The following is a 19,620-nucleotide window of genomic DNA, read 5'->3' as shown; positions in this document are numbered from 1 at the left end:
CCGGTAGGGAAACGTTGTTGTTTGTAGATTCCAGACTCACTTTCCTACTCTCTCTGCCTAGTCTCTGCACTGCGCAGCTTACACCACCTCCCACGTTACATCTGCATGTGTTTGCCTGCCCAAACCCTACATCATTGTACCTTCTCACACCAATCATGCTATGGAATAGCAGCAGGGATCAGAACTGAACCACATGCATGGGCTGTATTGCTTCTTTTTTACCTGAGAGCAGCTTCAGTCGTTTTCACAGAGGTGTTTCTGTCACTCATTCTCATGATAGCCCCTTTATAGCAACTCATCCCTTGGCTTTCAAAGACTGTTAAGACCTTCACATTTGGTTGTCAAGGGGACAACCTTTAGACCCATATTTTAAAGATCTGTGACTTCTAGGTTTTCTTCCAGCATGATGTTTTAACACTAAGCGGTAACACTTAGGCACCTGATTGTGGGAGACGAGCACCATGCTGCAGCCTGTCTGTCTGGAATTTGGCAGAGCAGCACTGAAGGGATATGGCAATCCAGGAGATGAGAGGGGACGACATAATTCTCTAGGAGAAAATCCTAACACATGGGACTGAATGCAGTTGCTAAGTGAACAGGCTCCTGCACACACAACCTCCCATGGGCACAGAAGCAGTCCCGGAAGCAATTCTTACAGACGAGTCTTTCACAGACAATGCTCTTTGCTTAGTTTTTGCAAGCCTCTGTCTGCTTAAGCACAGAGTCGTTAAGTACGTCATTGCTATCTGAAGATCTTTGCTGCAGAGCATATCTGCTTGCACTTACAGCACTTCCTTCTGCCATGCATTCTGGTGGGTACACACAGAGTGGGGCTCCTGCTGAGCTCCTTGCCCCTCCCTCCCACCTTTCAATCCTTGCATTGCTTTGCCTGCTGCCAGGAAGTCTTAATGACACAGGTTACAGCTTGGGCAGCTTGTCTGTGTTGGGTGTCAGAGCAGGAGTGGATTTATATCCATGTGCAATGGCAGGGAAGTTTAGCTGGTAAATGCAAAGCAGCCCAGTAGTGATTATTCTTCTCTTCATGTTTGTGATTGCAGTATTGGCTGGAACAACTTTGTCAGGTACTGTAGGCACAAGTCAAACAACCCCTTCTGGCAACACCCCAGCACCGAGGTAAGGCCTAGAGGAAGTCTTTGAGCTTGAACACAGACAAGAGTTATTAAAGTCTCGTCCACAATACACCTGTCTTCCTGGGGTAGGCAGTCTCTGGGCATTCTGAAGACTCCTGCTTACAGAGGAATTAGATATGACAGGCGTCCTTACCAAAGATGGCCTCTCCTCTTCCAGCTCCTGCCCAGAGTGTAATTACAAAGGAAGAAGCAGATCGATAAAATCAAGTCACAGCTTTCTGCCTATCTACTTTTTTATCCTTATCTCTTTGGGCTGTACTCTTTGCAGCAATAGAAACCCCCAGATTCTGCCCCTAAGCCTTTCTGTCTCAACTTTGCTCACTCCTGCCCATGAATATTTAACAATGAAATAGTCCTTGGCTGCTATTTTATCCTTCTATTTACCAGGCTGTTAAATGTAAAGGATTTTCTTCCCCTTTGGACATCTGCCATCATTAACACTACAGCAGCACCTAAGAGTACAGTCATACATCAGCTCCAGTGTGCCAGGTGCAGCAAAACACAGGAGGAAAAGGCAGTACCTGCTCCAGAGAGCCTGGAATCGTGCTCTGAACTTTGAACAGTGGCTTATTTTTAAAGCCCGGAGTGTAGTTTAGGAAATGCCCAGAAGGCACAGCCAGGTAGAAAAATCAAGATAGCATTGCTGCAGGAGAGCCAGACCCTCCTTCCAAGTGCATAAAAGCTATTCCTGTTGCTTTTTTTGGTCACTGTTTCGTAATGGGCTGCGCCAGCATCGTGCTGTGCTACCATCTAACACTGATAACTCCTTTGCTCTCCTGGCTTCAGCTCAAACGTAAACACCTTCATCCTACTCTCTGGGGTCCTGAGCATCCTGTTCATCCTGGCACTTATCACCTCGATAACACTGAGCGTCAAGCGTCGCAAGCAGCTAAAGAGAAGAGGTATGTGGAGACTGGTGATGCCTCGTGTTCTAGTCTGTACTAAACAGGGCCTTCTCTCGTCATCACTTTTCCACTCCAGGTGAGCTTATTCCCAACTCACAATGCCCTGGAGAAGATAAGGCAGGTGCAGCCTGGGAAGCCTCAAAGCAGGCTCCTTGCTGTGATCTCCTCTCAAACCCATGTTCCTCCAGACTCTGCACAGGACACCCCCTAACATGTTAGAAGTGAGAGCAATATGTTCACCAGACTCAGGGTAAATGGGTCCCACTGGCACACCCATTGCTTCTATCCCTGCACAATCCCACAGCCTTCCCCAAAACTATAAAGCATAGGCAACGCCCAGGCATTTCATGGACTTCTCTACTTCTAAAACCTCTGATTTTGGCTCATTCCAAAGGTACCAGACAAGCAGAGGACACCTATGACAAACCAGAGGACATAGCACAGGTAAGGAAAATGTTGGATTTCCCATATGGTACCTCAATCCCTTGCCAATAGTTTGTGAAGAGCTGGCTGACCCATCTGACAAGGACCTTGGTGCTCATTTTTGGTTGTGAGCAGGAGGCAAAATGGTATTTAATGTCACCAGAGAGAGGAATGTTCCCAGGTGGAAAGAGAGGAGGTAATTAATCTAAGGAAACTCCAGTAGGAAAAAAACACAGTGGAGCAAATTCTCTCTCTGAGAAATTACTCAAAGACTAGAAACCAAGGTTAGAAGATGTAACCTGTATCAAGGAGAGGTGATGAAGGAAAGAGTTTTCTGTTCTTCCATCTCTGTCATGACCGAAGGTAAATTTTTACACGGCTTCTCCTTTCCGCCAGGGAAAATCTTGTTTTGATAACAGCTGTGGCCTGGCACTGAATCATGCTAACAAGTGTTTTCCCTTTCTTTTCATAGCTTGACAGCACTGAAAGAATGGAAAGTCCCAAGGATGACAGCAAAGACCTAAAATATGTTACCCTGAACTTTAAATCCCAGCTCAGCTCTGAGGATCCTCTTTACTGCAATGTTGAACCAAGTCAGACTCACAAGAAACCCAAAGACGAAAATGTGGAATATGCTATCATTGCTCTCAAGCGGTTACCGACAAATGACAAAGGATGAAGCACAGAACCCCAAAACAATCCAGAAATGGGAGAAAAGAACTGGAATACAAAGTGGGAATGGGGAGTAGAAGGTGTGTGGATGGACACTGGGGAAAGATCTAAGTTTTTGCTGCCATGTGTATATTGCCTGTGCATTTTAAGACCTCCCTCCTATTAGAGGCCAGTAGAGAATTTTGCCACAAGTGTGCAGATTCTCTCGGGTCAGACAGAGGTGCTGGGTAGTTCTCAGGATCCCTTGCACATCTGCTTTCTTCAATTCCATTAAAATGCAGGCTCTTTTGGAGAGGCAGGTGTGGAGGATTGACCTTTTGAATAAGAGCAATATTCGTCTGGACGTGGATGGCTTTGGCATTTCAACTATGTTCACTGATAGAAACTCTATCCCACCCCTAAGGGTTCAGCTACTATGGCCAAGCAAACTCATTCCAGTGCTGTAGGGATAAAACTCTAACCTTGCTGTGACCGGGTTCATTTGCCATGTAATTGGTGGGGGATATGAGCACTGGATTATAGGAATAAGCAGAACCAGCATCTACCTGAAGGCAAATAGCTTAAGGGTGTATTGCAATACAATGATATGCTGCACTGCAAACTTTGCAAACTGAGGATTGTGCTGTATGAATCTGAGCACCAGAAGGTCTTGTAGCTACAAAACAACAATGGAGCATATAAGTAATACGTACACTTTTTGAGACTTAATGCAAATTCCCCTATAATCTAAATTTCTTAGTCCACTTAGGTAAGAACTAAGATGGTGAACAGCTTTCAAACTAAAGCTAAATGTTTAGCTTTAGATCAAGAAATAGAATGTACACACTGGAGTTTGGGAGTGGGAGGGAATGAAGGTGATGTCACTTCTGAGTGCATATACAATTGTCCCTTTACGGAGTGCAGAGTGTTGTGGGATGGATTCAGTGTGGCTGCTGTGGCTTACACTAGCAAAAGCCGCCGACACTGTACCCTCTAGACAACTCAATTATTTCCAAGCTTGAGAGCTGAATTTGCTCTCAGGGTCATCCACAGCCACAGCATATTTATGCAGTCTTTGAGGACTGTACATTGAAAACAGAATGAAGCAGCAGCTGAAATCTAAAGTTACAGGCATGGCTTCCCATGTGTAGTTTGTGCAGACTGCCCCATCCTTTCACCACCTCCTAATCAAAGGCCCTTACTTTGTTCAACAACTTGTGGGTGGGCTGCTGTCTTACACCCTCTGTTCCCCAAGAACACACAAACCGGCTGCTTAAACCAAGGCAGTGGGGAACCAAGACAAGCAGGGAGAACCAAAAATGAGTGTTTCTGGAGAAAGGAAAGAAGGGAACAACATGTGGTATTGCACTAGAGGAGTGGAGAGGGCACTGGGATGTTTTTGAACAGAATTTGCCTTGCTGTGCTAACTGCAAGGGCGAGCCCTGAGACAGACATGAGGAAGGTCTGTAGCACTGAGCAAGAAACTGGTAGGCTGTGCAGAAGTTGCAGGAGGTATAACACAGACAACAGAGAAAGAAGTATGAGTGTATGAGGGCTGGTCTCAACATCAGCTGATATAACAAAAGGGACACAATGGCAATTAAGAGTGGATTATTTACAGATGTAAATGTCCAAGTAATTCAGACACACAATATATTTATGGACCTCCAGTGCAGCTATGATGCAGGTTGGCAATTTCCAAGAGCTGACACAGGAACACTAGACGGGCTGGGACCTCATCAAACCCTGCTATTCTGAATAATCACACTATAAACTATCAAACATGTTTTTCCAATGCACTTGGTCTCTCACCTTCATTGTTATGAGGCATCTTTGCATCACTTCAGGAATCACTATCCAGCTAGTCTCAGATGTAGCTCTGTTCTTTTGCAGCACTGTGCTGTACTTTAAACAGGTCTTCACAGCCTATTCACCAGTGCAGCTGGTTCTTTGGAAGATCAATACAAACCAGCATGTGTACTTCCAGCACTTTTTTTTTGGCTACACCATAGAAAGCAAGGTTTTGTGGCTGCTTCTAAAGTCACAGGAGACCAGAAATGCATATACAGTTTCATGGGAGAGCTCACCAGGGCCTTGGAAAGTGATACCATTACTTCCCTCTCTCTGCTGGAAATATTCCAGATGACACATTTGCTGCCTTTACTTAGCAGTCATGTGGTGAGCAATATGAGTGAGTTTGCTGGGGCTCAGCTCAATTTCTCCAAAAGACCAGAAACCCCAGCACGTTATTTGGCTGCACCAAGGTCTGCCGGCGGGTGGCAAATTAAAGGGGCCTGAACCAATCCCTGTTCACAAGCCAGTCACGTCCAATAGGCTTCTCTTGCTATGGCTGCAGCAGGGAAGCTGATCTATTTTTTGAGATTTTCAGAGTTGACATGTTTAACCTGAAATGACAGAAAGAAAAAGAAAATGGTTCTGGAAATGGTTCATTCAGCCCAAGATTCTTCTAACTATTTGCTATTCATGCAGTCAGTTACACTGGGTCAAACAGTGGAAGAGTAATAGTAGAAAACAATTGAGTTCAACAGAGACATTTTCAGGTAGACAGTTGCTTCTGATCAAAGAGAATCCAGATTTGTGCTCACTGGAGCAAGAATGAACAAAAACTGCAATCCGTAAGCCTCACAGAGAATTTTTTGATACTGTAAGGTACCATTTTCTTAAACACTAATTAGAGGAAAGAAAAAGAAGGCACATTTATGAATTGATAGACCTGCAGGTTTATCTGCCTGTTAAGCAACAGATAAGCACACAAGTTAAGAAGCCAGGGTCTATTCATACTTCCATGGAAGATCTCCAAGTAAATAAATTCAAAAAAGAGCAACCCATCCACAGCCTATCAGTTTGCTAACGCTATAGGAGGCTCCATAACTGCAGTCCTGAACTACTGCATCAGTATGGCACTGATTGGCTCTGAATCAATGCCCCCATTCCTTGATCTTATGTCCTTTCTGCTAGGTACAAAATAAAAATGTCTGTTTTGCTCATCCAAAGCACCTCAAAGCTTCACCCAGCACAGTGTTCTTGTTTTCCTGTCCTCAGTTATATGTTAAATAGGAATGCTTCATGCACAGGCTCTTCTAAACCTCCTTTCCCTGGAAGATAAACCCCAAGATTATGTCCTTGCCCTCCCTTCATCCTCGTGATGCTGACTGAGCTACCTGCAGAGTCTCAATGAGAGCCACCCTCTCCTTTTTGGCTTTCCAGAAATTCACCCCATGCAAAGCTTGTATGTAAAGCCTGCTCTGTTAGACAGGCACCGTTGCTGAGCTGACAGGCACTCCCAGTACCATGGTTTCAGGCCATCACATGGTGCTCTCTTTCAGGCTGTCTAGACTTAATTGTGGCTGTGAGTGGGCAATGCTGATGCCTGAATTTTCAGCCCACGAGAGAAATGCCCATCCCTGGTGAATTGCTCAATATGCAGGATGAAAAAGATGCCAAGTTCCTGTGCTCATTCTGTCCGGCAGAGCAAGGAGGGGGGGAAAAGCAAGCGGCTCTTGGGCAAGAGCCCTTTTCACTTTTCTCCAGACTCCTCTCTTGTCCCCTTCTCTGCTCAACTGACATGGAGAAGCTCATGCACCTCATCTTCTTGGTCTTCTTGTCAGGTAAGAAAGCGTACATGGCCTTGGGTTTCAGTTAACAGATAGGGTAAAGGATTGGTGCAAAACTTAGTTTCTACCTGCACCTTAGGTGAGATTACTGATAATGCTATGCGAAAAGACTGCACAGGTCTTGAAACACAGTAGCTTTTTCTGGATGCAAAGGCATCTTCGTTGTAGCATGCAGTTCTTAGGAAGACCAATACAAACAGTTATTATGGATAAAGAGTCTTACTGCCTGGCTGTACACTGCAAGGTCCAATGCAATGCAAGCAGAGGGAACCTGGAGCATTGCACTGTATTCTCCCCTCTACTCTTCCTCCCCAGTTATATTGCAGGGATGTCAGACTCCTTCCTCGGAGTTTGGTTTTTTCCCTTAAGTTAACAACGGCCCAGCGGTGATCCATACGCTCAGCTTTTCTCACAGGGATCCTTTGGAGTCACAACAGGAAACACTGTTGACAGAAGTCTTGTGTGCCTTCTCAGAATGAAATGTGAAATTGCAAAATCATATTTGTTTGCATTTTTAGGGCTTTGAATGTAAATTGTAGCATCTAGGGTTCAAGAGGAGGAGGATAAAACTCAATGAAGGGCACATCTCTGAAATGTTGGGCACTTAACTATTTTCAGCTTGGAAAGCAATGTTCATCTGAAATGAGAAACGAGGCACAGGACCCAGCTGGTATTCCCAGCTGGCATTCTTCTCTCTCCAGCCACACTTTGGAGATCCGATGCTTGCAGTAGTGCACAGAAAGGCAACAGATTCAGGCTTTGGGAGCACAGAAACCTGTCTCAAAAATCCGAATGAGTTTGGAAAAAAGTCCAGTATACTTTTTTCAGTAGCACACGAGGGAGGAGGAACACAAACAGTAAATGATCTGTCAGCAGGATTAGTTGAAAAGATAATGACACAAAGTTTTCCACAGGGGCATCAGCAAATCTTTAAAAGCCATGATTCTGATCAAGAGATTTTTTTGCAATGCTTTTTCTTTTTAAAACAAAACCAAAAAACAAAACCCTGGGGCCGTTCCAAGAACTGAAGGGGCAGAACTGGAGGCAAGGAAGGGTCCACAGGAGAAACAAGAGAGGAAGTTAAAATGTTTAGAGGGATTGCACAGGACTGGATTGGACATGCAGTGAGGTAAGCCTTGACTGGAACAGCGGAGTGGAGCAACGTATCAGAATAAAGACTTGCAGGTGTTGGATACTTGGAGAGCACAGATCCATTTTTATGCCTTCTTGTAGTCAAACCTGAAAGACCTTCAGTTTTTTTAGTTTACAATTCACTCAGAATGGTTGAAATTATTTTAAGAAGTGGTATTAAAAGGCTCAGTCAGCACAAAGTCCTCACATGAGCCTGTTTTTTAATTTATTTCTGTTTTATCATTACGTATGGTTTCACAGAAGGCACTAGCCTCTGAATTTTTTAACTAGAAATACGGATTTCCATAAATACCACACTGCACTTCTCTCTGGAAGTATTAATAGCTCAGACTGTCCCTTCTGCCTTTGCCTACCATAAAGAGGAATGGAAATTAGAAATAAGGAACTAAGGCCAAAAAAAAGGCAAGCAGCCAAAGACCAGTTGTCAACATGATTGAAATTGGTAGAATATTAAAAAATAGGGTGAAAAAAGTTGCTAAACGCATGGATTTAGAAATTAGGAGTGGGATTAAGAAGTAACCTCCCAAACAGCTAGCTGGACACCGGCTTGTAGGTGTCACTTTGCTTCTAGCATTTTCCAGGGCTGTGTTGCTTCTCTCTGGCTGTATAAAGAGCCTTAAAATGGGGATAAATTTCATGGGCATTTAGTGCAAAAGGACCTTTTCCATAGCAGGTACTCCAGAGCCAAATCTGCATCTATGAACATAGGTGGAAGGGCCGAGCTCAGGGCCAAAACCTGAAGCAAGCTGCCTGGCTGCAGCTGTGTGCAAATAAGCAGGCTGGACGTTGCAAAGCAGGAGTGTTACATCAAGACTAGTCTAACGAGAGTTACACAGAAACAATTTGTCATTATTGGGTCAAGCTATGTTTTTATGAGCTGCCTTGTAAAAAGAGCTTTTAAAAATCAAGACAGTTTGCCTGATTCCAGCTCAATCTACCTGAATGCCCAGCTTCATGCTCCTCAGGACCAGAGGAAAATGCAAGTTTGTATTTAATCCCCTAATCATGCTGAAACTGCTTCCCTGTACTGGGCAGGAGCCCAATGATTACAGAAAGTGTGATGTGGTTGAGCTCCAGACTGCAATCCAGAGCAGTCACCAAGGGCCCAGAAGGGAAGGCAACGACCAAAATTTCCTGAGCTTCAGAAAATCTGCAAATATTAATGAAGCTGATACCTCCTCCTTCCCTCAGTCCCCCACACAAGAATAGCTGCCTGGCAAGAGCCAAATAACACACCAGTCAGAGGGATCACTACAGACATATTTCAAGAAAGTCTGAACCAAGACTCTGAGTCTGAGCGCACTGTATCTTTCATGGGGGAAGCAGACAGGTGACAGCAGCCATCACTAGAGTTGTAAAAGAGGAAAATGATGTTTAGCATAAACATAGTGGTAAGGGATAGATATGAAAGAGACTTGGCTCACCACTTCCTCCTTCTCTCCTAGCATCCTTTGCTGCAGAGAATGTCACTGTGGTGTACGGAATGGAGGGGGGCACCATTTCTGTCAACTGCACCTATAACCCCTGGCAGCAGCGGTGGAGAGAAAAGAGCTGGTGCAAGCAGATCGATGAGACCAAGTGCCAACATGTGGTGAGCGCCCGACGCTTCTGGCTGCCATTCCTAAAGAACAGGAATGGCAGCACCTCCATCAGTGACAATATCCATGACGGGGTCCTCACAGTGACCATGAAGCGACTCAGGAAGCAGGATGCTGGGTTGTACCAGTGTAAAACTGACTACCTGGGGCAAACAAGCAGCTTAAGGAAGGTGCAAGTGGAAGTGCTGACAGGTACGTCTTGGGGCTCTGAGTTTCATGAGTTCCTGAGTGCCTACTTAAATTTCGTATGTGTCTGCAGATGCCAAGGCCTCACTTTAGTAAACATCTACTTTTTCCTTAGTTTAAGGAGGGACTGTGTTTCATTACCTCATTTTAGTTCCTGATTTACAGCAACATGACCTCACTGTTACAGGACATCTAACACATGTCATCCCTTTATTCCTACCCAGATTAATCTCCTAGCACACAGCCCAGTGCCCAATCTCACCTTGGTTATCTATGCCTAGCTGGGGCACTGGTGTTGGTGATGCCAATGAATATCACCCAGAAGCGTCTGCAGACTAAATTGTTCTGTTTCTATCATCAGCTGTCCTGGAGACCCAAATGCCAGAGGAGCCTAGTGCTGTGCAGAGCATCTCCAGGTAAGCCATAAAACTCCTCATGCTGTGATCTCTAGTCTCCCTAGAACTAAGGCAGATTAGCATCGGCAACCCCATTTGAAGATGAGAGGAATACCACCACAGGCATATTCTCTACCTCTTCCTAATCCATGACAATTCTTAGAGCTGCTGTGTGGTTTCTAAACAGCAGCTTTATCCTAATCCAGAAAATGCAGTGCTTCAGTGCCAAGCCAAACAACTCCTGCAGACCATAATTTATCCGTATGCGAGATCTTGCAGTTAAAACCTATTATAGTTGTTCTAAGCTCCCAGGCTCTGTTGCGCACAGGCAGGAACTGCCTGTTGCAGGAGATGTTACCATCTTCACATTGTATACTACAAGAGTTTCTTTAAAGGTTGAACCATCCCCTTCATGGCTAAGCTTTATTGTTGTATTTATGGTTCCCCATAGCATTCCTCCTGAAGCTGATTTCACTGTCTTCTATATCATTGCTGGATTCCTGGTTACTAAGTTCATGGTGGCTGTGCTGATCTTTATCATTGGCAACAGTAGGAAGAACAGAGAAACAGAGCAGAAGAACACAAACTTGAATGAGCAGCAGGTCCTCCCTTTCACTGGTGACTTTGCACATGATGGAATCAGCCCCTCCTGGGAGAGCACTGCTTAGAGCTAAACCAAAGGGAATCCACAGGGAAATGAACATCAAGCATTTGCAGGCAAAGCTTTGCCACCTGCCATAAGAAAAGGATTGCCTACTAAACATAGGTATCGATGAACCTATCACTCTAGAGAGGGAATGTCACCATCTACCACCTCTTCTCATTGGCACTGACCAACTTTTTCCAACACAATTGAACTGAAAAGATGCTGCCAGTAACACCTGAACCTAATGGAAGAGGATGGGATCAAGAGCCAGGGGGAAAGGAGGAATACGAAGTCTTTCTGTCAAGAGATCCAGCACAGACTTATCTAAGTGCAGAGATGCTTCCCCAGGCATGGTAAAGGTGAGAGAGCTCTGCTTAGTTTTCCCCCAGCTCATTGCTGGGCCAGAAAAAAACTTTGCTGCTCTATACAGCTATTGGCAAGTGCTTTGTTATAAATAAAACTGCAGATACACCAGTGAACATAAATAGAATTTCAGGTAACACATCTCAACGACCATGTGTTGAGCAACTCACAAACACATCCACATAGTGTAAAAATGGAAAGACATGGTTCTGTCTCAAATCTCCAAGAAACTTCTCCTCATTCATTGAAGATCAGTGTTAAAGAACTAATAGCTTTTTTCAAGATGTCCTACATGTCTCTACAAAATGCTCGAATGCTTCCCCCAAAAGCATGAAATATAACTAGAACTGGATGGTTTGTATTGAAAGCTAATGTTATTATTTGTCTAGAAATCAGCTTTTTAACTGAGATTCCACTCTCTAAAGACTGAAGCTTTTGACACACTTTTGGCAACGCAATGCTCTGCTATCATCTCCCGTCACTGCCAGTAGCTGCAGCACACCACCAGGCAGAGTTATTCCAGATATTCATCCCTAGTATCATTCCACCAGGGTCTGAACTGAGACCCATCAACTTCATGTCATCTCAGAGCAGTGCCAGGTGAGAGATTCTGTCTTTCCAAGGTGATGAAGACTAGCTCCCAAAAATTGCCTTGGACAGTGTGGATCCTTGGTGAACAGTCAGTATGGAAAGGCATAAGGAACTGCAGAACATAGCAGAAAGGAATGTGAAGACTACATGCAGCTCTGAGCCTGCTTCCTCATTTCTCAAATGATTTTGCAAACCAAGAATGAACTGTCTCTCTGTATTTCTCCCTGTATTTTTTCTACCCTCTCAAGGGGATGTTACCAACATGCGATCATTGTTCATAACTCCCCACAGTGAAGCTGCATTTAGCTCCCCCAGGAAGACCCCAAACCCAAGGGCATTCATACTTCTTTTCACTGCACTGCCTGCAAAGCTAAATAAAATCAAACTGATTATCTGACTTAGTGTGGATTCATGATAAAGAGCTGCAGTACACCAGATCACAATACATTACCCAGAGAAGGGGTAACACTTAGAACACGCTGCTGCGTTTATAATGTACAGAAATGCTCTGAGCCAGCCGGGCACGTTGGCACATCCAGCCAGCTCCATTTAGCACCATGCAGAAACAGCAGCTCAGATCCCAGAACAACATCAGGCTATGCATGGTTGTGCTCTGTCTAAACTAATTTCCTCTATTTCCAGAGGGTGAATTAGCCCATACACAGCCACACACCACTGCAGCTGTACTAACACAAACCTAGCTTCAGTATTGCCAGATACTGCCAGGTACTGTGGTGCCCAGCTAGACTTCTGCTATAAAACAAGGGAATCGCAGCTCTAACTAGGAGATCTGGGTCCTAGTTCCAGCTCCAACCTGTTGAGAGACCTCAGGCAGGGCCATCCACTGTCTCTGTGATGGCACAGTGATGGTTCTCCACCACTACACAAGGGCTTTGGGAACGAGGGATATAAAACTTGCATGTAGGTGCAAAGCAGCAGTAAGGATGAACACATCCAACAGAAAGCTGCTCTGCAATATATCAAGGTAGCGCTAGAGACTGAAAATGCCTATTTCTTTTCCAGCCACACAGCCTGATTGCTAAATATGGCTATCTAGACAACAATGTATTTAAAGCAAGAAAGCAGCCAGTAAACATTATGCATCCTTCCCACCCAAGAAGTAATATTAAGATTGTGGTTAAAAGATATTCTCAGCAATTCCAAACTGGCATCATCACTCTAGGCAGCAGACGACTGCAAGTGACAGAGCAAGTTAGCTTCCCCTGCAACAGAGAATTTCTCAGTGATAAAGAAGCTCTGGGATACATTTTTTTCCTCTATGCCCTAAACCGCTTTCTACTTCAGGATGGGGAGTTTTCCAGCCCTGCTGCTCTTGCTGGCACTCCCAGGTAAGGCTCAGAGATTCCTCATTTCTCCTAGGAACAGGATGCTCTCTGTGCTGTTGCATGCATTGCACACTGTTATTTGCTTGAGCACTTTTTATGCAGGCCATCTATAGCCAGGCACAGAATGAGGTTCCCAGAAGTCAATGAGGGGAGGAAATGTTTAGCCTGAAATTTGCTAATTTTAATTATACAAGCTTTTAGGTTCTCATTTTTGTTTATAGTAGTTCTGTATTTTGTCCAGAAACTGAACTTCATGGTGGGACATCTGGCAATCTTTGCCCTTCTGTGACCTTTCTCTCCCACTATTGCAAAGTTCTCAGCCTGAAATCACCTAGCATATGGGGAGGAAAATCTGTTTGTTCCTCTCTCCCGATACGTCATGGATCAGGTATTGTGAGTGGTGTCATAGACAGGCTAGCTGCTGTTTGCTTTCTTACTGGAAAAAAGTACTGAGTCCACAGAGAGAAACAATAGGAATAATAATGGAAAAAGGGTAGTGGCACTAAGGCTAAGCATAGACGTTTATTTAGGCAAACCTGCAGAGTTAAATTACCCTTCTCAGAGGCCTAGCATGAGAGTTTCAGTGGTTTAATGTAAGAAAAACTGGCATAGTAAACTGTGACTAGTTGTAGCATTATTTTCTTCTTTTTTTGGAACGATCATGCATGCCAGGAGAGGACACGCAAGTGTTTCTGCATACAGAGGGAGAGTCCTTCAGAGCTAACTGCTCATATGATGTGCACAAGAATTTACATGAGAAGAAATTTTGGTGCAAGGAGCTGTCAGAAAAATCCTGTCTAGTCTTAGCCTTGAGTTCCCCTTTAAAAGAAAGGATTAACCTTAACCATGCACTGCATCATTCAGTTGACGTGATAGACTTAGGACGTGGCTGGTTTTCTGTGATCATGACAGCACTTCGAAGAGAGAATTCTGGCACATATCAGTGTGGGGTGATCTGAAGGATATTCTGCTGCAAAGAATACAGATGGTGGTTTCACTCGAGGGTGAGCTATGAGGTCAACAGTGCACTGGGTGGGATGCCAAAATAAATCAAGAATGATGTGTCATTTCCATTTTTGTTTCACAGCAAAACACGGTGTATCTAGACACAGAGATCCCACTAGAGGTTATCAAGGACAGTGCAAAACTCTATTATATAGCTCAATATAGAACCACAATATGTACCTATATGTATCTAGAGGCAGAAGTGGCCAGGAAATTATTTTTGCCGTATGAAATCAAAAAGTTTCAAAGAAAAACAAAAAGAAAAGAATCAATATTTTATGGATTACCATAAAAACCATGAATACAATTTTGTAGGATTGTATTAATCAAAAATAAATGGGTCTGGGACAGAAATATTTCAAGTAAGTTGATGAAAACTAAAAAAACAATACTTGCTTTTGCACTAAATTTTCCGTTCTGTTAGAAGTGTTTTACAGTCACAGAAAAGCTTTGGTAACTCACATAGAAGACTTGTGAGATGGAGCAACACCATCTTAAACTTGAACACATGTACGAGGCATAAGAAATATGCTGAGGTGGCTCCATGTCCCAGCACTTGGGGAATTTGACAGCAATAACAGCCCTGGAACCTGATACAGCCCATGTTCAGAAAGGGCAACAGTAATCCAAATTTCCCATTTGTCACCCCAACCTCATCTCCAGTGACCACCATCCTCAGACTGGGGCTGGTTATTTCCTTGTCTTCTGCAAGTTTTCTTTATGCTGATGTTAGCTCTGCTCCTTTGTTGGGCAAGATGTACACCACCATGGCGATTGTTTTTTCCTGTCTTTTCTCCCTCTAATGAATCACCACTATTTGCTTTAGAATCTGTAAGGCTATTTCCAAAAAAAAGGAACTCCCTGTCCCCCCATTGCTCCTGTGATATTATGTGATAGCCAAATCAGGAAACTTCAACATTTTCTTTGGTGCAAAATGGTGCAAAATGGTGTCCCGAATTAGATGTCAACCTATTATCAGAGGTAACTCTGATCAAAGTATTGTTAAAGTAGGAAGGACTGAAATGATGAATGACTTCTCATGGAAAATGATTAGAGTGTGGCTGAAAAAGCTTTGACTTAATGACTCAGGAGAATATCATCTTGAGAGCCATTTCCAGGGGAGAAACAAACTACTGAATAGGATCATGCTGGAAGTTTTGGGTGAGTTAATCAAAGCATTAATGATCTTCTAAAAGTCAGCAATTTTTTACCACTTGACAAGAAAGATTACAGGTCAATGTTAAAGAGCTCTCTTCTGAGCCTGGAAATTTCCTGAGACACAGATAATTCCTGAATTTCTTTTTTTAAAACAGATTTTTGATACATACTAATGGTATAAACAAATTGCAGCTAACTGGTGGGGGGAGTCTGGCTTGGCTTCATTGACTAATGAAATTTTACATTTACATCAGCAGATGAAACAGACTCCAAGCAATCTGAATCTTTGCTTGAATTTCTACCCGAGTTCATCTCTTTGCCACTGCTCATTAGTAAACCTCTATATTTGTTTTAACACTTTACTTCTTCCTTTTCTGCTTTTAGCCAGTGCGGGAGGCAGAAAACCAGAAGATACTTAGTGGAAGCTATTCTTTGATTTTTCTGACGTGACTGAAAAATGTGTATGGAAATCACATGATGCATCTTTTTTCTGAGATGCTTCCTTTCTAACAGATTCAGGTGCCCAAATAAGCAATTCAGTTTTCATATCATTCTCTAAAACTGCATGAATTTTCATGGCTGACCTATACCTTCTACAAAACTTGTCTCCTGCAGGAGCTGTCCTTTCCCTTTGATCTGTCACAGGACCCAAATTTGTAAGGAAAGCAGAAATCAAATCTCCTTTGTCCCTCTGCACATTATATAATCATTGAATAAGTAGGTTTTCCAAGGCATCATGCAATCAACTATCAAATATTTTGCAAGCATGATAAAACACCAGAGGACCACAACCCAAAGGGAAGAAGACTGGAATCACAGTATGTCTGTTCTTGTCCTGCTAGCTACTTAGAATCATAGAATCATAGAATCATTAAGGTTGGAAAAGACCTCTAAGATCATCGAGTCCAACCATCAACCCAACACCACCATGCCCACTAAACCATGTCCCTAAGCGCCTCATCTACACGTCTTTTAAATACTTCCAGGGATGGGGACTCCACCACTTCCCTGGGCAGCCTGTTCCAAGGCCTGACCACTCTTTCAGTAAAGAAATTTTTCCTAATGTCCAATCTACTTACTACTAGCTCTCTGGCTGGGCCTAGACTTGATGTTTTCATTTAGATACATGGATAACAGGTACTATCTAACAACCTAAACAAAACTCCCAGCTCCTTCCTGAGGAACTGGTTGATCCCATTCCAGTGATTCAGCTGCATTAATAAATCTTCTTTTACTGGTAAATAGCACAGGATGAATATTCTTGTGCAACTTGACAATTTCATAGCTAACAAGCAAGCAGTAACTCTAGGCCATTCCACAAACCTGCAAAGCAGCATTTTTTAGCATGAGAAAAAGTCACCAGGGATGGATTGATGTGGAAAATCACCTGCTCTTGTTTTTTTTTCAAGGGGAAAATTGGAATCGGGATGCAGATTTAGACACCATTTCATTTCCCACTAAGAAAGGGGATGTTGCCAATCCCACAGATGACAGCAATAAGGATCAGAGGTAAAAAACAAAGACTCCCAGACTCTAAGAATAGTATTCTGGATGGACTGCAGGATTTGAGGAGTGGTGTGACAAACAACTGAAGCATGTGCACGCACACACATACACAGACAGACAGGCTTCCCCTTCTCCCCTATAGAGTTTGGTCCAACCTCCCCAAGTCCCACGAAAAGCTGTAGAAGATTCCTATCAGTTTCAGGAGCACTAGTTGAGGCTTTACTGAAGATGCTCAGTTTGACTGTGTTCATCCTTTCTACCTGGTTAAAAAGGGACAACTATAGGGCCCATGCAATGCTACAATGACTCTGCCTTTTGTACAAGCAGACCAGCCTAAGATCAATCCCAGCTGAACAACATAGCATGTCAGATGAGAGTTATTATCAGGCCTGATCAAAGATGACCCTATTAATGATCCTGATCAAAGACAGACCATGAGAAGGGCTACTGCATCCTGATGAGGGATGCCTTTGAACTCTGGTAGCACTGCAAATGACTGGAGGAAGAGAATTCGAGCTCCTGAGTATTCCCCAGGCTTGCTAAGTGCCAAAGAAAATACAGCTGGGATGGATCCTCTGTGGCTGTAGATCAGTACTGACCTCATGGAACCATGCTTGTTTAGAGACAGCAGGGGTAATATTTGCATGCTGAATTTTTATCCTGGAACCATAATCCATTTTCAAACACACAAAATCCCCTCCCAAATTAACCTAGTCACCTCTGGTGCTGTAAATAGTAATGGAGATATCATGCTTTTCCCTGCAGGACCTTCTATGCTCTCATCGTGCTGAGTTCCTTCCTGCCTACAACTGCTCTGATTGCTACTGTTATACTCCTTGTCACCATTTACATCAGAAGGAAAAGGGCAGGTAAAGCTTCCTAATCCTCTTGTCTAGTTTTCCTGCCCCTACAGCTTGTTGTCCCACCATCCTGAATGTAAGGAAGGTCTATTCAAAGCAATCATTGTCCAGGGAGGCAATGAAACTGAGCTGAGAGTGAAATGCAAGGTGTGAGTTAAATCACAGGGAAGGGATAGTGAGGGTAGTGATTTTTAAAATGGAAAGGTAAAGGTATGGTTTTACACTCAAAGGAGATTCTGTCCTTCATGGCAGGAAAAGGGATGGACTTTGGCAGACATCCTTCTTTAAACCAAGCAGCACTGCAGGTAAGACATCACCAGCAATCCCACACTCCCGGTGCTTTGTTTGATCTCTGTCATGCAGAGACACTGGCTCTGTGTTCACCACTCACGGGGGCTATAAAGCACGCAGTACCATGCATCTTACAGTGGATGCGTAGCATCCACTCAAGCTAGCACGCTAAAGCTAGCTGTCTATATTTGTTGATTGTCTGACATCTTGTTGCAAAGCAGACACAACCTAACTCGGTTTGAGTAAGTCATAGCCCTTCTGCATGTTTTTGTTTATAGTACTCAGAAAAATAAATGTAATAACAAATATATAATTTTGATAATTAACTGGCCTTGAATCTTCAGTAACATCACCGAAGTTTCTCATCAAAGGAAAACTTTGCTAGTTGCAATTGCCCTAAATATTTAGTGTGTTAACTGTTGCTGCACCTTTCTACCTAGTCCCTTAAATTTGAGGAAGAGTAGAGTTTTGTGTAAGAGAAGTTTTCTAAACTTCCCTGAGCACACGTGCCTTTTTCCCCGTGCATCCCCTCCCCTCTTCCCCAGTTTCATGATACGAGGAGAAAATATTTGTGGTTGTAGATGAATTAAGACTAATATTCAGAAGCAAGAAATGCTGAATTTCTTTTTAACTTCTCATTCTTCGTGGTTTCTCAGAAGGACGGAAGAAACAAAGTAAGTAGAATGCCAGATGGCAAACTGAATGATCATACAATATATGCTGTCATAAGGCACCAACCTCCGACGAAGCCTGAAGATGTTATATATGTCAACATACAGCCTTCACCAGAAGTTTTCTTCCATGCTAAAGAATCACCAGGCAATTCAGTTTCCTCAGGGTCTGTGGAATATGCTACTGTTATCTTCAGAGCCACGACTCCACATTCTGGAACGGAAAAAACAGGTGCACCTAAACAAAGCAGCACAAAGCCTGGGGCTTATTCGCAGGATTTTGCTGAACTGCACTTAGAAACAATCCATTTGTAACCAGTGGCTGAAGCTGGATACATATGGCATGCAAGGCACAAAGCAACTCAAAGGATGAGGCACATGGATGCACAAACCTTCCATGAAAAAGTAACTGCACTTTTCTAATAGTAGAGCATCACAATTCAGCTATTGGTAAGCAAATCTAGTGGAAGGCTACGGTATATTTGCTTTTTCCAAATTGGTCTATTTTTAAACGACAGGCAACTATAAACTCAAATACAGGAAACTGGTTCTCTCTGGTAGCAACTGATACAGTGCCACAGTCAACAAAGGGCTGTGAGATATGGGGACACAATGCTTCCTTTTAGGCTTTCAACTTCAACAGCTCACTTAAATACTTATATATAAAATGTGAATTATTGCCCAAAGATCCAAGTCAGCAAAGTGGTAAAGAATCTGCTTTATTTTAAATATATGAGTTGTTTCATGGACTTCTGAGAGACAAGTAAAGCACTTGACATGTTTTAGTAAACAAGGATCTTGTTGAAAAATATTTGTCTATGTTATAGTATAAAATGTCTTCAACCTGAACACATAGGTTGTGTTTACACCCAAAGTTAGTTAGTTATTTATTTTTACAAAGAAATAACTTTGTATTTCCTTGCCTTTGGCGCTTGTTGTTTATTAATGCCACACCCATGCTAGCTTGACTTTGTTATAAATCTAGCTTGACTTTATTATAAATTAAACACATTTTGATCAAACTACTGAATCCTGTTATCATTGTGATATGTGCAAACATCATTAAGGATTATGGATAAATCCCAAA

The 19,620-nt window shown here is 43.1% G+C and overlaps 2 protein-coding genes and 1 pseudogene across 2 annotated transcripts in view; all 3 read left to right on the top strand.

Moving 5' to 3' along the window:
• TREM1 (triggering receptor expressed on myeloid cells 1) overlaps positions 1 to 3,158 on the top strand; it is a 6,873-nt gene extending 3,715 nt beyond the window's left edge. Inside the window, exons 5-8 of the mRNA XM_009577377.1 lie at positions 1,059 to 1,134; positions 1,938 to 2,053; positions 2,451 to 2,500; positions 2,952 to 3,158. Coding sequence (XP_009575672.1) covers positions 1,059 to 1,134; positions 1,938 to 2,053; positions 2,451 to 2,500; positions 2,952 to 3,158 — 449 coding nt within the window. The remainder of the gene's footprint in view (positions 1 to 1,058; positions 1,135 to 1,937; positions 2,054 to 2,450; positions 2,501 to 2,951) is intronic.
• Positions 3,159 to 6,683: 3,525 nt separating this feature from the next.
• LOC104076473 (triggering receptor expressed on myeloid cells 2-like) lies at positions 6,684 to 10,866 on the top strand. Its single transcript, XM_009577358.1, has 4 exons — positions 6,684 to 6,759; positions 9,363 to 9,707; positions 10,063 to 10,117; positions 10,548 to 10,866. The coding sequence occupies exons 1-4, from the start codon at positions 6,717 to 6,719 to the stop codon at positions 10,762 to 10,764; spliced, it is 660 nt and encodes a 219-aa protein (XP_009575653.1). The 5' UTR covers positions 6,684 to 6,716; the 3' UTR covers positions 10,765 to 10,866.
• A 2,841-nt stretch (positions 10,867 to 13,707) lies between these two features.
• Positions 13,708 to 18,848, top strand: LOC104076479 (annotated as a pseudogene).
• The last annotated feature ends 772 nt before the right edge of the window (positions 18,849 to 19,620 follow it).

Source organism: Fulmarus glacialis, unplaced genomic scaffold, assembly GCF_000690835.1.
Source record: "Fulmarus glacialis isolate BGI_N327 unplaced genomic scaffold, ASM69083v1 scaffold1770, whole genome shotgun sequence".
Lineage (NCBI taxonomy): Eukaryota > Metazoa > Chordata > Aves > Procellariiformes > Procellariidae > Fulmarus > Fulmarus glacialis.
This window is presented reverse-complemented; position numbering and strand designations above follow the sequence as displayed.

What these genes read in the sequence shown, in the direction of transcription:
- LOC104076473 (XM_009577358.1), top strand. Translation starts at nt 6,717, where the DNA reads ATGGAGAAGCTCATGCACCTCATCTTCTTGGTCTTCTTGTCAG. An exon ending in GCAAGTGGAAGTGCTGACAG is followed by an intron (nt 9,708 to 10,062) that starts GTACGTCTTGGG and finishes TTCTATCATCAG; the next exon opens with CTGTCCTGGAGACCCAAATG. An exon ending in GCTGTGCAGAGCATCTCCAG is followed by an intron (nt 10,118 to 10,547) that starts GTAAGCCATAAA and finishes GGTTCCCCATAG; the next exon opens with CATTCCTCCTGAAGCTGATT.